Below are 17,857 nucleotides of genomic sequence, written 5' to 3' on the forward strand. Positions count from 1 at the left end.
AGCCTTTTACAATGTCAAAATTATAGTGAGCTCGGGAGGCTTCTCTCCAAGCTTTTTGAGCATAGGATCTTAAATCAAAATAGATAATTTGTTTCTTTAGGTCCGATAGACCATTATTTGGTCTCGACGGAAGTTAACCATCATCATCATAAATTAAAAAAAGACATAAATAATTTAAAAAAAAATTAAAAATTATTTTTGTTTTTAATTTTTTAATAATTAAGTTTTTTTTATTATATTAATTTTTTTATTAAATAAATTAAAAAAATATATCTGGCCCGCCCTTTGGTCGCTGGCCGGGGGCCCGGGCAGGTGTAGGGGAGCTGCGTGCATCCCCTTCCGCCCACCCAGGCTCCTTGTTAGCAGTCAAAGGGCAGGCCCGATAATTTTTTGATTAAAACAAAAAACTAAATAATAAATTTTAATTTTTAAATAAAAAAAAAAAAATAAAATAAAATAAAATTAATTCTAATTTTTAATAAATTAAAATTAAAATAAAAAACAAAATTATAAAATTAAAAATACCATGTGAAATACAAACCCATTAAAATAATTATATATATATTTACAAAATTATAATTATAATTAAAAAAAATTAAAATCAAAAGAAAATAAATAATTATAAAATCAAAATTTTAATTTTAAATAATATATATATATAAGGATTAGATGAGAAAGAGAGCAAGATGACGGCGGCTCTGGCGATTTTCTGCTTCGAGCTCCTCTGACCTGATCCTTCCCGCGCGCTTGTGCCTGGCAGCGCCGCTGCTAGGCCCGTGCTCTACCTCTGTTGACCATCTCTTTGTCTGGGGCCTCCTGCCCTCCTTTTCTGCCTTCGGGCCTCTGCCCTCTCCCCTCACCGGGGACTCCCCCGATTCCCCCCTTGAATCCCTCGATCCCCTTCAATGCCTGAAATGGATCCATCGTCTCAAGATCCGGACGACCTGGAAAAATCTTTCGCTTCTCTCATCCCTGAGAATGCAGCAAATAAAATCCGCCCTTCAGCTTCTAAGTTCATCAAGAAGTTAGACGAAATTCCGGAAGTCTCGCTTCCTCCTTCCCTTCCGAGGAGAGCTGCAGTCGCTTTAGCAGAAAGAGGCCTGGTAGGCCAGTTCACGGGATTGTGGCCTTCTCCTCGATCAGTCCAAAAATGGGTCGAGAGAAACTGGAACTCGATAGTGCAAGGGAAAATAGCAATCAGGTTCTGCGGGAGGGGGTTTTTCACCTTCCTTTTTGAAACAATGGAGGATCGTAACCTCATCTTCAGAAATGGCCCCTATTTCATGGACTCTCGGGGCCTTTATCTTAACAGATGGACCCCTGATTTCGATCCAGAGATGGACGTACCCAGCGCTGTCCCCGTCTGGGTTCGCCTGCCCCATTTGCCGCTACACTGCTGGGGGGACGAATCAGTGAAAGCCATAGGGAATGCCGTCGGAAAATATATTGACAGATCCGAACCAAAGGAGAACATGCATGCCTGTGCGCGGATATGTGTTGAAGTAGACCTCGGTAAGGGACTGCCGGAAGCAATCAAACTCAAAGTTGATCAGTGGATGCACATACAGCAAGTGGACTATGAGCAGCTGCCATTCAAGTGCAAGGTATGTCACGAATATGGGCATTTCGCCAATAGATGTAGCAAATCTAAATCAAATGTATCTGAAGGCAATGTAGAAGCTCCTGAAGAAGCTTGGGAAATAGTCAAAAAGAAAAAATCAAACCCCCCTCCTGGCCCATCCTCTAAGCCCCACCTTGAAAATCCCTTCCCCCCCTCCCAACCCTCCGGATCTGGCCCTTCCTTCCCCTCCTCCTCCAACCCTTTCGAATCCTTGTTTGCAGAGGAACCCCCATCCCCTCCTCCTTCCCCGCAAGGCCCCATGGTAACCCCCTCCCATATCTCTCCCCCCCAGCCCTTCCCTCCCCCGACAGTGGAAAGAATCACTAGGAACAAATCAAAGGAAAACAACCTCTCCACTGACCCTCCCAGAAAAGTTGGAAGGAAGTCAAACAAAGAGATAAGGGATGAAAACGCTGCAAAAGAAATGGCCACCGGGACCCAACAACCAATGGACACATACCTAGATAAAACTAAAGGAAGTGGGGAAAAAATGAAAGAGAAAAGCGGGGCTCACAACAAACAAGGTAAATGATGATATTGGTCTCCTGGAATTGTAGGGGGATGGGCTCCTCCCTAAAAGCAAATGCAGTCCGAGATCTTCTCAAAGCTGAACATCCAGACATTCTCCTTCTTCAGGAGACCAAAATCATGGACCAGGAATTTCAAAATAACATAAAAAAAACAGAAGTTATGAAGGAATAGCATTGAGTGCAGTAGGCGCCTCAGGGGGCATAGGGACAATATGGGACAAAAACAAATGGAAACTAAAAGGTCAAATGCAGAACAGATGGTGGATAAGATCAGACATGCAAAACATAGCCTCGAAAGAAGAATTCTCAATATACAACATCTACGCCCCCAACCATTATAGAGACAAAGCCTCATGTTGGGATTCAATCATCTCAGATCTTTTGATTGTTCAGGGAAGGAACATTTTCCTGGGTGGAGATCTAAATCTTATAAGGAATGCTGAGGAGAAGCTAGGAGGAAACTTCTTTGCTGATCCCTCAAGAGATTCTTTAGAAGAAATCATTCAAGCCCATAACTTAGTGGACATTCCTCCGCAAAATGGGCGTTTCACTTGGTCAAATAAAAGAACAGGCAGCAATAACATAAAAGAGAGGTTAGATCGAATACTCGTCCAAGAGAGAATAGTGGCAAGATACCCAAATATCCAGAGCAAAATAATTCAAGGATACATTTCAGACCATAAACCAGTGGCTTTGACTCTTGATAAAGGTAAGAACATGGGACCGCTTCCATTTAAATATAATAAGGCCTGGGACAACAGCGATGAATTCAAAAAACTGATCAAGGAACAATGGGCAAAAGAATTTGTGGGCTCTCCTCACTACATCTGGGAAGCTAAGCTCAAGTCTCTCAGGATTGCCATTAAACATTGGGCAAAAAATCATGCAACAGAGGAAGGCAAAAAAAGAATTGAACTCCAGGCAAAGCTGGAACAATGGAGCCAAGAAAAAGAAAGAAGTCAGGACACAGAAGAAGATCAAGCCAAAGAAAACGAAATGTATAAAGAGCTGTATAAACAGAACAGAAAGGAGGAAGAAGAGCAAAGGCAGAAGTCTCGCTGTCTTTGGCTCAAAGCGGGAGACAAAAATACCTCTTTTTTTCACAACTGCCTTAAGCTCAGGCGGGCAGGGAATCAAATAGAGAGAATTATGATGGAAGGAAGGGAACTCAGAGAACAAGAGGAAATAAAGGATGCAGCGTCCCGGCATTTCCGCGATCTTCTAACAGCTGACCCTCATTATATTGATAACTCAGATTTCCTTAGCATAATTGAAAATAAAATTTCAGAAGCTCAAAATGCTGAGTTGGAGAAAGAAATCACGACAGAGGAAATCGAGTGGTCAATCTTTAGCATGGCTATGGACAAGGCTCCGGGCCCTGATGGGTTCACTGTGGCTTTTTATAGAAACCATTGGGAAGTTATCAAAAAGGATTACATCAGAATGGCTAAGAATTTCTTTTCGAAATGCAAAATGGGCAGCAGCATCAAATCTTCCCATTTAGCCCTCATTCCCAAAGACCCTAATCCTCAAACCTTTGATAGATTTCGACCAATATCCCTGTGCAATGTCTCCTATAAAATCATCACCAAAATCCTTGCTAACAGGTTAAAAAAGATTCTTCCTTCCCTTATCTCTGAGAATCAAGGAGGCTTCGTTCCTGGAAGACAAATAACGGACAATGTTATTATTATCCAGGAGGCAATACACAGCAGCATAAATAGGAAGGAAAGGGGCATGATCATCAAACTAGATATGGCGAATGCCTTTGATCGTGTTAATCACCAATTCCTTCAGGCGGCCCTAAAGAAATTTGGCATTTCTGAGTTCTTCATCAGCAGGGTCATGGAATGCATCTCATTCACCTGGACAGCCCCCCTCATTAATGGCAGGCCCTGCAATTCCTTCAAAAGTTCAAGGGGTTTGAGGCAAGGATGCCCGCTCTCTCCCTTCCTCTACATCATCATGGCCGAAACTCTAAGCATACACCTGGAGAATTTGCGCAGGCTAAAAGAAATAACAGGGGTCACCATAGTTCGGGGAACCAAGGGAATAAACCACTCCCTCTTCGCTGATGATACTCTCCTAATTGGAGGCGCTTCCAGTCTCATGGCTAGGAGATTCAAGAACACGCTAGAACTCTTTCTTCAAGCTTCTGGAGGCAAGCTAAACAATAATAAGTGCATGATCTACACTTGGAATGTTCCCAGGCAAATCATTCAAAGAATCTCCACAATCTTGGAAATCCCGGCTCAAAGGAACTGGACACACTTCACTTATTTGGGGTTACCATTAGCCAAGGAAAAGGCCAAAACCGAAATCTGGGTCAAGCTAATTGAGAAGCTGAGAGGGAAGCTTCAAAGCTGGGGGGTGTCTTGGCTCAACCTGGCAGGCAGAACAATTCTCATCAAAGCCATCCTTTCAGCCCTCCCAATCTATCAGTTTGCAACCACCCTTGCCCCGGCCAGCATTCATAAACACATGGAACTTATCATCAGAAGCTTCTTGTGGCAAGGAGGCAGGCAGGAATCAAAAAAGTTCAGCCTAGTAAAGTGGGAACAGGTCATCTTACCCTTCGAGAAAGGAGGGCTAGGAATAAGAATCCCAAGATTAGCCAACATGGCCATGGGCTTCAAATTGATATGGAGAATTCTCAACGAAAACGGAGCTTGGTGGACAGAGGTCATCAAAAAGAAATACTTGAATGGGGCCAACTCCAACATCCTTTCAGAATCCATCATTGATAGGCAGTGCACCCCAGTATGGAAGCTTATTAAAAAAACTCTCCCCCACTTCAAAGCCTGCATCTCAAGAGTCCCGGGCAATGGTAGAAACATCAACATATGGGCGGACAGAATAATGGGCTCAGAAGCAAGGGAAGCCCTCACAAATTTCAGGCCCCTGCAACGGTGGATGACAGAGGGAAATCTCAAGACTCTCTATGATATCTCCTCCTGGGATCAAAACAGTTGGATAGGTTGGAAGTCCATCTCCCCCCCTAATGATCTTAAGAACCTTTGGTTTGATCTTAAGATATCACTCATAGGATCAGCTCCCCTTAATAGAATGTCAGAAGATAAATATGTCTGGGACTCCAATGGTGGAAGCTACACAGTCAAAGAGGGTTATAAAGTCCTTCAAAGCACCTCAGCAATAAACAACTGGCCACTCCACAAAGTGGCTTGGAAAACTGAATGCCTTCCAAAGGTAAAATTCTTCAATTGGACCCTCCTCAACAGCAAAATTCTCACAGCGGAAAATCTAAGGAAAAAGGGTATCCATGGTCCCTCAATCTGCTGTTTGTGTAGGGCAGCGGAAGAAAGCTGTAACCATCTTTTTCTAGAGTGCTCCTTTGCGCAGACTTGCTGGAAGCTCATCACTAGCCCGTTGATCATAGGCGATCTCCCCACTCAGATGGCTCTCCTGCAGAAAAACTGGGGAAATAGCTATCCCCTTCCCAAAAAAGGCAAGACCCTGGCTAAAAGGTTGTGGAACAGCATTCCCTCAAATCTGTGCTGGCAGATTTGGAACGCCAGAAACAAAAGCATTTTCAATAACAAGGTTCCCAGCATCTCCAACACAATAGCAAAAACAATCGCGCTCATCTCAGAGACCATTGAGGCGAATGGAATAACCCATGTTGATTCGAAACCGGGAGACCCAAGAGAAACAGAGTGGATGAGCAAATTCAGCTATGAAGCAAGAATCCAAAAAACAGTAAGCACAGGCAAAGGAAATTCTGATTGGAAGTTGAGAGGGACCAAAGAAGAAATTAGAGATTGGATACAAAAGCAAAGGAGGCCCTCCTTACAATTTGACGGGGCCTCAAAAAATAACCCGGGCCAAGCCGGAGCTGGAGGAATCATTAAAGACCTCCAAGGTAAAACAATAGTAACCTACGAGTGGGGATTGGGATCAATGTCTAATAACAAGGCAGAGGCCTATAGCCTCCTCCTGGGGACCTCTATAGCAAGAAAACTTGGTCTTCAAAACCTGTTAATTATGGGAGATTCAGCTATCATCATAGCGGCCATGGTTTCTGGAAAGGACTTCAATCAAATGGCTTTGAACAGCATCAAATTCAGGGTTCTGGACAATATCAAGGAAATCAGCGGGGCCATCTTCAAGCACGTTCTAAGGGGAAACAATGCAGAGGCCGATGAACAGGCCAACAAAGCAATTAGTAGACAGACAGGTCAGGTCAGAGAAAACGATGATGTCTATGACAAAGCCATCCCTTAAGCTCCTCCATCCGAGTCACCTCAGGCTTCACACTCCTCGAAATTGGTCTCTCATCGAATCTCCATATCCCCTGCAAAATCCCCTCGACTGCACAATACGGTACCTCATAAACCAGATCCACCCCCCTGCATCGATTCACACCACATCAATCAGCCACTCCCACGAGTCTCAGGCACCCTCAGCAGACAGTCTCTACCTCAACACTCTGGATCACCACCTCGGTATCCTCTCCGCACGCAGTAAGATCTTTCCGGAGGATCTCAGTCATGTCAAGAGCCGACCCCCCCAGAATTGGTCCAAGCACCTGAGGAACCTCCATCATCCTATTTATAGCAGCTCGGGCCTCAGCGATCTCTCATTCTTCAGCGCTGCATGGACTCCTCAGTGCGCTCTAATCAAGCGTAGGCTCCCTCCTGAAGCGGCTTGCAATCATCGGGAGCTTGATCCTCGTTCCCTGACTGTGGTAATCTCAGGTTTCCTCACTGTTGTTTTAAAGTTTGCTAACTGGTGGTTTTTTGGTTGTAGCAGAGCCCTTCGAGTCCCTCAGCTCCCATCTCATTTCATCCCTCCCTGTGCTGCTCCGCTCCCTTCTTCTCTGGCTTATCCTCTCCCTCATATCGCTTCCCTCCCTGGTACTTCCCCCCTCCCAGGAATTGGCCCGCTTCCTCAAATTGCTGATACTCTTCTACAGATCACCAAGATGGCGGATCAGCAGGAACAGCCAAATGCCCAGGAGCAGGCCAACAATCCTTTAGACAGGATCTTCAACAACAACGAGTGCACTAGGTGCAAAACGCATACATTCATGATCAACCGATTTGTCAAACATTTCAATGAAATGAAGGATGACTACCAGGCTGATAGCAGAACGAAACGGAAGAAGCTGGAGAAGCGAAAGGCAGAGATTGAGGCGTTGAAGGAGAGGTGCTGCCATCTTGAGGAAGCCATCGAGCATATCCGCTCTCTCACTCAGAGTTTTCAAGCGGAGGCTTCAACTAAAGCCAGCGCCAGGAAAGATCCTCTTCCAGATGACTCGGTCACTCAGAAACTTCCCTAGGAGCTATGGAATGTAAATTTTGTTGGATTGGCGGTTCTTTTGTACGGCAATATAGCCGTTACTTCTTTGCTTTCAGTTATCCTAGAAGTAGCAATGAGGAAACAGGGTCTGCGAACCCGTTTTTGATCCTCATCTCTCAAATCTACTATATTTATGTACTAGAACTCTGTTCCTGTTGGTTTTTATAATACACAAGTAACCGATTCTGTTATATATATATATATATATATATATATATAAAATTATAATTATAATTTAAAAAAAATTAAAATCAAAAGAAAATAAATAATTATAAAATCAAAATTTTAATTTTAAATAAAAAACAAATAATTAAAAAAATTAAAATTAAAATTTTAGGTTAAAAAAATTAAAACAACCATTAAAAAAAATAATTATAAAATTAACATGATAATTTTAAGTTAAAAAAAAAAAATAAAATAAAAATAAAAAACAAACAAATCACTAAATGGTTTTTTTTTTAATATTAAATAATAAACCAAAATAAATTTGAAACAATTTTTTTTTATTAATTTTCTTTTTATTAATTGTTTTTTTGATCAAAACACATATAAGAAATATAAATTTATATAAAAGGAAAAACAAAATCCTAAATATTTGTTTTTTAAATTAAATTTTACTTAAAATTTTGTAATATTTTCAAACATATATATTTTAATTTAAAAAAATAACCAATAAATTAAGAATAATAAAAAAATTACAAACAAAATAAGAATAAAAATAAAAAATAAAATTTTATTAATAGTGTTTAATAAATATAATTTTAATTAAAAAAATTAAAAACAAAAATATTTACAAAAGATTTTTTGGCGAAGATCACATGAAACATCATTTGTCGACGCGTTTCGAACCAACCAGTGTGGTTCATCGTCAGGACAAGTTGAAGAAACAGATCCAGCTTAGCAAGTTAAATAAACAGAGCAGAGCCTCCAACGACTAAAAAGACCAACAACTACTTTTGACTAGGTACTGGGATCAAAACCCTTTTTAATAATATAAGGGAAAAAAGTTACCCTAGGGGGACCAATCCCTTAAAATAAAATAAATAAAATTAATTTTATGATAATAGTTAATTAAAAAATATTAAAAAAAATTAAAATGCTATGTTAAATTAGTAATTAGAAATAATTCATGATAATAGTTAGTTAAAAATAAATAATTAAAAATTATGTTTAAGGGAAAAAAGTTACCCTAGGGAGATCAATCCCTTAAAATAAAATAAATAAACACAATTTTATGATAATAGTTAGTTAAAAATTATTAATAAATAATTAAATTTTTATGTTAAATTAGTAATTAAAAAATTCATGATAATAGTTAGTTAAAAATAAATAATTAAAAATTATAAGTTAAAATTAGTATTAGAAGGAATTTAGTTAAAAACAGGGCCATTCTTATATGAATAAATGAATATAAAAGAAAGAGATGGTTAAAAGTATGAATAAATAAATGAGAAAATTAATATAAGTCAACTTAAAAATAATAAAGTAAGATAAAAAATAAAAAAATAAAAAATAAAAATAAATAAAAATAAATAAATAAAATAATAATAATAATAATAATAAATAAATTAGTTAAAAAAAAAAGGGAAGACTAGGTCGAGAGTGTTGGGACCCAACACCGACTGATTTTCCAGCCATCATCTCTATTGAGATTACTCGGCCTCTTTTCAATCTCAAGCGCCTCCCTAAATTTCCGATGATGGAAGTGCGAAACCTTAGCAATAACACTAGCTTCCTCAATACAAACATGATGATTGGTTTTCTCAGCATGCTCAGCTAAAGCGGAAGACTTAGTTCACCTATGCTTAAGGTCTGCTGCATGCTCACTAATCCTTGATTAATGGAGCATTAGTGAGCATGCAACAAACCTTAAGCATAGGCGAACTAAGTCTTCCGCTTTAGCTGAGCATGCTGAGAAAACCAATCATCATGTTTGTATTAAGGAAGCTAGTGTTATTGCTAAGGTTTCGCATTTCCATCATCGGAAATTTAGAGAGGAGCTTGAGATTGAAAAGAGGACGAGTAATCTCAATACAGATGATGGCTGGAAAATCAGTCGGTGTTGGGTCCTTGCACTCTAGACCTAGTCTTCCTTTTTTTTTTTTTAACTAATTTATTTATTTATTTATTATTATTTTTTAATTTATTTATTTTATTTATTATTATTATTATTATTATTTATTATTTATTATTATTATTTTTAAGATGACTTATATTAATTTTCTCATTTATTTATTCATACTTTTAACCATCTCTTTCTTTTATATTCATTTATTCATATAATAATGGCCCTGCTTTTAACTAAATTCCTTCTAATATTAATTTAACTTATAATTTTTAATGATTTATTTTTAACTAACTATTATCATGAATTTTTTAATTACTAATTTAACATAAAATTTTAATTATTTATTAATAATTTTTAACTAACTATTATCATAAAATTACGTTTATTTATTTTATTTTAAGGGATTGGTCCCCCTAGGGTAACTTTTTTCCCTTAAATATAATTTTTAATTATTTATTTTTAACTAACTATTATCATGAATTATTTCTAATTACTAATTTAACATAGCATTTTCATTATTTATTAATATTTTTTAACTAACTATTATCATAAAATTATTTTTATTTATTTTATTTTAAGGGATTGGTCCCCCTAGGGTAACTTTTTTCCCTTATATTATTAAAAAGGGTTTTGATCCAGTACCTAGTCAAAAGTAGCTGTTGGTCTTTTTAGCTGTTGGAGGCTCTGCTCTGTCTATTTAACTTGCTAAGCTGGATCTGTTTCTTCAACTTGTCCTGACGATGAACCACACTGGTTGGTTCGAAACGCGTCGACAAATGATGTTTCATGTGATCTTCGCCGAAAAATCTTTTGTAAACTTGATATGGATCACAGAAGCCTAAACTCTACTAACAAAAATATTATAAATATATAACAAAAAAAATTAAATGTATTTTTTTTTGTTTCCATGCAATAATTTTAATGCTCAAAAAAAAAAAAAAAAAAAAACAAACAAACAAACACCCATTTTTCCTTTCAAAAGCCTAAAAATTTCTTATTATTTCTCCCAAAAATCCTACAGTTATTTTTTGTTTTATTATATATATATATATATATATATATATATATAAAGAGTTTTTTATGTTGTTTTTCCCGTAAAAACACAAAATTTCCCCAAATTCATCTATAAATAGTTGAGATAGAAACAAAACTAACCTTTAAAATGTGTAAAGCTCCCGTTGAATGTAAAACTCCTGGTGAATGTGCTATCTTTAACAATGCAACTCCTCCGCAAAATCGGTCCAAACTTTTTAGCAAGACCCAAAAGACTTGATGTGATGTGATGAATAGTAACGATGAAGTTTATTTTATAGCGATGATTGTGGGAATCATTTATCATTTCTTGAATGTGAGATTAAACTTAAAATTAAAATAAAATAATTTATAGTTTTTTTTTTGACAAGATCGGTTATGAGATATATTTCAAAAAAGGGTTTTAGAGCAAGCTCTAGTTACAATCATTTTTTTTGCAATGGTAGATTAAGCAACGAGAGGGGAACGCTTGCAATGGCAGATTAAGCAACGAGAGGGGAACGCAGTCCCTTCTCCTATGCTTAATTTCCATACTTCATATATTCTAGAATACTGCCGGACGAATTGATCTACTAAAAAAGCAAATTTACATAACATAAGTTCCCAATGAGATTATGGCTTATTTACTGAGTGTTCTTGGATTTCATCAATTCTATTGTTGTTGTTGGGTGAATTTTATCCTTCATTGCTGTTGCTCCCGCAGTATTTTACTGCCTCATGTAACTTCTTGCACTTGATTTTCAGTTCCTTTATCTCGTGGAATTGTGCTGCCATATTTTGCTTTTGCATGCTAGACTCCATTCACATCTCATTTCTTAAGTCTTTAAGAGACTGTTGCAACGAGTTTATCATTACTTTGTTTCCTTTGCATGTTGAGCATGCTTCATTCCTAGCTGCCTTCTCAATTTGGTGAGACTCTGTCTGACTACTTTTTCCTTTTGCATTGTTATAGTTGCGTGCACTTCCTTGCTCCATCCTTGCTTCGTTTTGATGGGCTCTATTGAGGACTTTTTTATGTGCTGTGAGTAAAGCCTCTGAGAGAGTTTTGTTTTGTTTGTTTGTTTGTTTTTTTTTTTTAAGGGCCTGCGTATGAGAGGGGAGAGAGGAATATGATGCTCTGCGTTATAGACTGGAATAGATGAGGTAAATTCAGCAGAGGACGGGTGAGCAGCTGGCAGGGAGGATGTGGAATCGCATCTGAGCGTAGGGCTAGGGAGAAGTGCAACAACTGAAGGATTAGATGCCAGCAGAATTGCAGGGGCTGTAGAACGATGCACAAAGGGGGAAGGATTAGCTGGGAGATGAGAGGGGGGCTGAACAGACTTTCTGACCAGCGTGAGGTAGCCTGGAGGTACTGCGAAGGGGTGATGGTCAGTCCCGGGCCTTGAGCGTTGAGATTCTTTGCCAATAGCCGCCACCTGAAATTCTGGAGCTAGAAATCGATGTATTAAGAGCTCAGAAGAGTTTGAAAGGTAACAAGAATGTTGCTGGTCTTCAGTCCATGTGAGGGCCTGCTTAATTGCTATGCAGAGAGCTAGTGCTCTTGTTGTCCAATGAGCTGGGCTTCCTGCGTGAAGACCTGAGGGTTCCTTTGGGAAGCATTGGCTTGTAGATCGCTCCTTTGCTGGCTGCTTTATTGTGAGGATGCTTTTGATCTGACAGCGTAACTCCATACTTGACCCCCCATTTGTTGGAGTTGTGTGCTAATTTTTTTCCACTTTTCCCTTCTATAGCCACTTTCCTTCTGGGCATTTTTTTGCTTGCTCATAGTCCTGTTGATTTATATTGCTGTTTCTGCCAATGCTTGTTTTTTCCTCCTTTTTTCCTCGCTTTTCCTTTTGTCTTTCCATGATTTTCTGAGATATCTTTTGGCTGTTTGTTTTTTGATTTTCTGAGTTTTTGATTTTTTAATTTTTTTCCATAATTTGTGTTGCTTTGTCCATTTTTTCCCCAATGCATTAAAATTCTCATATTCATTTTGATCTTAAGGCACAGAGTGGTGATATTTCTCATTATTTTCCCGGACTTTTCCTTCATTCCTCTCCACTGCTTGATTTGCATAGTAGTCTGCTTGCTAATTGTGGCACCTCATTATATTTTTAAAAGTTACAGTACCAGACGCTTCTAAATTCCTTCTTATTCTTTTGATAATTCTTCTCATATACTCATTGCTTGGACTTTTGGCTCGAGTCATTGTCTCAATTATGATGGCTAAATCTTCCAGGATTACTGGATTTTGAATTCCTCTTTTTTTAATTATTTTTGTCCTCAAGAGCAAGCTATAAGCTTCGGCCTTATTATTCGATATTTGTCCCAATTCCCATTCATATGTGACAATTTTTTTCCACTTGGGTAAAAAATTATCCCACCTGCTCCTGCCTTTCCAGGATTATTCTTGGAGGCTCCATCAAATTGCAAACAAAATCTATTTTGTTGTCTTTTCGAGCTTTCAATTTCTTCCTTATTCATTCTCAACTTCTAGTTTTCCCCTGACCTTTCTTTTCTCTGTCCCTTTTTACCATTGTTGTCTATTATGGCATTGTTAAACCATTCTCTTTCTTCTTGTTGAAGTATGCTAAAGTCCGTTGGAGCCATTCCTTTTTCATTGAATATTTCTGACGTTAATCCCCATGCTTTTGATAATGTTGTTCCAATTATGGGATTTTGGTTTTTAAAGATGCACCTATTCCGGGTCAACCAAATTTGCCAGCATAGGACTGTTGGGATACATTTACAGATTCTTATAATATATATATATATATATATTTATTATTTATTTATTTATTTTTATTTTTACTTTTTATTTATTTATTTAATTATTTATTTTAATTTTAATTTTAATTTATTAATTTATTTTATTTTATTATTTATTTATTTTATTATTATTTATTTATTATTATTTTTATTTATTATTATTTTTATTTTTATTTATTTATTTATTTATTTTTTAATTTAATTTAATTTAATTAATTAATTAATTAATTTATTTTTTCAGATTTTCGCCAGTCAGGATCTTTCCTTTTAATAAGGTCCAAATGAAGACTTTTATTTTAGGCAAACTTTCCGATTTCCATGCTATTTTCCATGGTTCCCATTCTTGCTGATTGATTTGGTCTTGAAGAATTTTGTATCCAGATTTGACTGTATATTGCCCATTACTTGGGTCCCAGAGGTAACTGTCTTCCTCGTCAGTATGCATTGGTGCTGCCCCCTTTAGATGCTGCTTGAGTTTATTCCATTGTCCTTCCATGTTTGCTGGAATTGTTGGCCTTTTCCATTCCTTCCACTCCTTCTGATTCCATAGAGAGATTGAATGTAAGGTATTAAGGCCTTTCCCACTCATCCACTCTTGAATGTCCTCCATTTCCGGGTGATACTGTAAAGGGTCTTTTCCCATGATTCTGTCTTCCCAAATCGAGGTTTTTTGTCCATTCCCAGGAGTTTTGGATATATGGCTGCCCATTATTGGAATGACTCTTTTGACTAGCTTCCATACTTGGGTGCTTTGTCTTATTGGGATGTTCCCATTCAGCAGATTCTCCTTGGAACCATTTAGATATTTGTTTATGAGGGCTTTTTTCCACCAGCTCTCATTACCTGTTATAAGCCTCCAAACAATTTTCATTCCCAGGGCTGCATTCATGAGCCCAGGCAGCCGAATAGACAATCCTCCTTGTTCGTATGGTAGCACTACTTGTTCCCACCTTACCAGACTAAATTTTTTGTTTTCCTGCTTCCCTCCCTGCCAGAGAAAATTTCTTAGGATTAATTCCATCTGCTTGTGAGCACTGGCTGGTGCCATGATTAGGGCATATTGATATATTAGTATTGCAGCAAGGAGGGCCTTAATTAATATCACCCTTCCAGCCATATTTAACCACATCATTCCCCAGTTCTTTATCCTATCTTTCATTTTCCTAATTTGTTTTGTCCATATTTTTGCCTTCATTATCTCTTTTGATATTGGTAATCCCCGATAGAGGAAATGACTCCAGTTTTCCTGTGCTGGGATTTCCATGATTTGGGAAATTCTTTGCATAGTTCGTGTCGGAATGCTCCACCCATAGATCCTGCATTTTGTATTATTCAAAAGTCCTCCTGACACCTGTAGAAATGCATCCATTATTTTTTTGAACCGTCTTGCTATTGTTGTTGATGCTCCTCCCATCAGCAATGTATCATTTGCAAACAAGGAGTGATTTATAGTCCTTACTCCTTTTGCTATCCTCAATCCTGTGATTGTTCTTTCTTTCCTCTGAGTTTCCAATGCTCTACTTAGAGTTTCTGCCATTATTATATATAGAAATGGTGATAGAGGGCAACCTTGCCTGAGGCCTCTTGTGCTTTGAAAAAATTCACTGGATCTTCCATTGATGAGAGGGGCTATCCAAGGAGTGGATATGCATTCTTTTATCACTTCTATTATTTCTTTTGAGAAGCCCAGTTTCTGAAGTACAGCCAGTAAATATGAGTGGCTGACTCTATCAAAAGCATTTGCCATATCTAGTTTGATTATCATACCTTTTTCTTGCTTCAAGATACTGGAGTGGACAACCTCCTGTACTATGATGACATTATCAATGATTTGTCTGTTTGGGACAAACCCTCCTTGATTTTTTGAGATGATTAAGTGCAGCACTTTCTTTATTTAGTTTGCCACTATTTTTGTTATTATATTGTAGGAGGAATTGCACAGTGAAATGGGCCTGAACCTGTTAAAGGTGGATGGATTTGCTTCCTTTGGAACCAAAACCAGATAGGACGATCTTGTATGGCCTCCCATTTTTTTTTTAAACATTTTTTTTCCATGCTTAAGAAATCCTTTCTTATTGTATTCCAATGATTTTTGTAGAAGGCTATTGTGAATCCATCAGGCTCGGGCACTTTGTCCGGATGCAGGCTCCAAATGGTCTCCACAATTTCTTCTTCTGTGAGGTCCTTACAGATATCTTTGTTTTGTTTTTTTTTTAATTTTCTTATTCGTATGCTGCAGAATTTCTTCATATTCAGCCGTTTCCTCCGTTGCTGACAGTAAATTTTTGAAGTGCTTGTGGGCTGCTTTTTTTAATTCTTCCACTCCTTTAATTTCTTGATTTTCCACTTGTATTTTTTCTATCTCATTTCTAGCTCTTCTGACTTTCACGCTGTTATGAAAAAAGGTTGTATTCTTATCCCCTGCCTTAAGCCAGAGGTTTCTAGATTTCATTCTTGCCTCTTCCTCCTCTTTCCTGTTTTCTCTGTATATCTCCCAGAAAATTTCTTTCTCTTTAAGGTAGTCTTGCTTGTTTTCTTCTTTACTTTCTTTTTCCGCCTGCAAGCTGTCCATTTTCTGTTGTAACTCTTTTTTCTTTTTTATTTCATTTGCCCTTGCCCACTCCTTTAGCTTGATTCTTACATTTTTTATTTTTATCTCCCATATGTATTGTGGTGAGCCTGATATTCTTAGTGCCCATGCTACTTTCACTACCTCGCTGATTTTTGTGCTGCTATCCCAGATTGAGTTGTACCTGAACGGGAGTGGGCCTTGGTTTTCCATTTTGCCCATTGCTATTACAACGGGTTTATGATCAGAGGCTGTGGTGTGGATGATTTTGGATTTGATAGAGCTGTACAATGCTGCTATGTTGTCTTGGATCAGTATTCTGTCCAGTCTTTCTTTTATGTTACTTTTACCCACTCTCTTGTTATTCCATGTATATTTTCCATTGTTTGGAGGAATATCTAGAAGGCTATGTTGTTCCATTATTCCTTCTAAAGAGTTTTTGGATGGATCCACATGAAAGTTTCCTCCAAACTTTTCCTCTGTGCTTCTAACCAGATTTAAGTCTCCTCCTAAAATTATTTTTCCATCTTGAGTTTCTTGTAGTACTTCCTTTATTGTTGCCCAACACTGTTCTTTCTCCTTATAGTGGTTGGGGGCATATATGTTTATCACCCTGTATTTCTCTTTTGTGTTGATCCTCCTCAGATCCGTTAGAATCCAGTGCTGCCCTGCTTTCTTCCCCATTAATTCCCATCTTTCTTTTTTCCAGATTGTGCATATGCCTCCTGATGCTCCAGTTTCCTGAATTGCTTCCCCTTCATATTGCCTGAACCTTTTTTTTTTTTAGATTTTCTGATTCTTGATTGTTTACTTTTGTCTCCTGGATCATAAGTATATCTGGGTTCTCATTTGTCAAAATGTCTCTTGTTGCATTTTCCTTAACAGGTGAGCCCATTCCTCTGCAGTTCCAGGAGACTATTATCATTATTTACTTATTGGGTGATGCATGGCTCCTTTCCCCTTGTGCTGGATTTTCTCCATGTTTCCTGTACTTTTCCCTAGATAAGTGTCCATGGGCTGTTGTGTTCCTAGGGCCATTTCTTTTGCTGTTGCTTCATCCCTTACTTCTTTATTTGTCTTTCTTCCTACTTTTTTTGGTTTTCTGCATTTGGGTATGCTTCTTTCACTTGCTTTCTGGTTAATATCCTGTCAACTGAGGGTGGGGGGGGGGGGGGGGAGAGGTGAAATGAGTCTCTAGGGGAAAGGGGGGACCGCTGAGAAGGAGAGCGTGGGGTTCTAGATCTAGATCTAGATTTGGCGGCTCCAGGAGATGGGGGGTTTGATGTGAGCAGAGGGTCAAAGGGGTTTTGACTATCTAAAGTTACTTTTGGCGAGAGGGTGAGGGCTTCAGCAGAATGTGAGGGCTGAGAGGCGGGTTGTGCTAGTTGTTTATTGGCTATCTTCTTTCGTTTGACCTATTCCCATTTATTTTTTGGATCCTCAATCTTTTCATTTTCATTTTCTCTATTTTTTGTACATCTATTTGCAAAATGACCATATTCATGACATACCTTGCATTTGAAAGGGATTTGCTCGTAGTCCAGCTGTTGTATATGCGTCCACTGATCCACTTTTATTTTGATTGCTTCAGGGAGGCCTTTGCCTAGATCTACTTCCACGCAGATTCGGGCGCATGCATGCATGTTCTCTTTAGGCTCACATCTGTCTATGTATTTCCCAACTGCGTTTCCTATTGCTTTAACTGAATCATCTCCCCAGCAGTGGAGAGGTAGATGCGGCAGTCTTACCCATACTGGAACAGCATTTGGGACGTCCATTTCTGGGTCAAAGTCCAGTGTCCATCTGTTCAAATACAGTCCCCTTGTATCCATAAAATATGGGTCGTTCCTGAATATCAGATCACGATCCTCTTTGGTTTCGAAATGAAAAGTGTAGTACCCTCTGCCACAGAATCTGATTGAGATCTTCCCGGATATTGCTGCAGCCCAGTTTCTTTCTACCCA

General features: G+C 38.2%; 1 protein-coding gene across 1 annotated transcript; it reads left to right on the forward strand.

Moving 5' to 3' along the window:
- The first annotated feature begins 914 nt into the window (after window positions 1–914).
- Window positions 915–6,393, forward strand: LOC149252393 (uncharacterized). Its single transcript, XM_089454137.1, has 2 exons — window positions 915–1,604; window positions 2,545–6,393. The coding sequence occupies exons 1-2, from the start codon at window positions 915–917 to the stop codon at window positions 6,391–6,393; spliced, it is 4,539 nt and encodes a 1,512-aa protein (XP_089310263.1).
- The last annotated feature ends 11,464 nt before the right edge of the window (window positions 6,394–17,857 follow it).

This window comes from Pinus tabuliformis, chromosome 7, assembly GCF_031772625.1.
Source record: "Pinus tabuliformis cultivar Carrire ecotype Pingquan chromosome 7, CPIR1, whole genome shotgun sequence".
NCBI lineage: Eukaryota > Viridiplantae > Streptophyta > Pinopsida > Pinales > Pinaceae > Pinus > Pinus tabuliformis.

Coding starts and splice junctions, on each gene's coding strand:
- LOC149252393 (XM_089454137.1), top strand. CDS start 915: ATGGATCCATCGTCTCAAGATCCGGACGACCTGGAAAAATCTTTCGCT. Junction 1,605..2,544: donor AGCTGCCATTCAAGTGCAAG/GTATGTCACGAA, acceptor TTGATTGTTCAG/GGAAGGAACATTTTCCTGGG.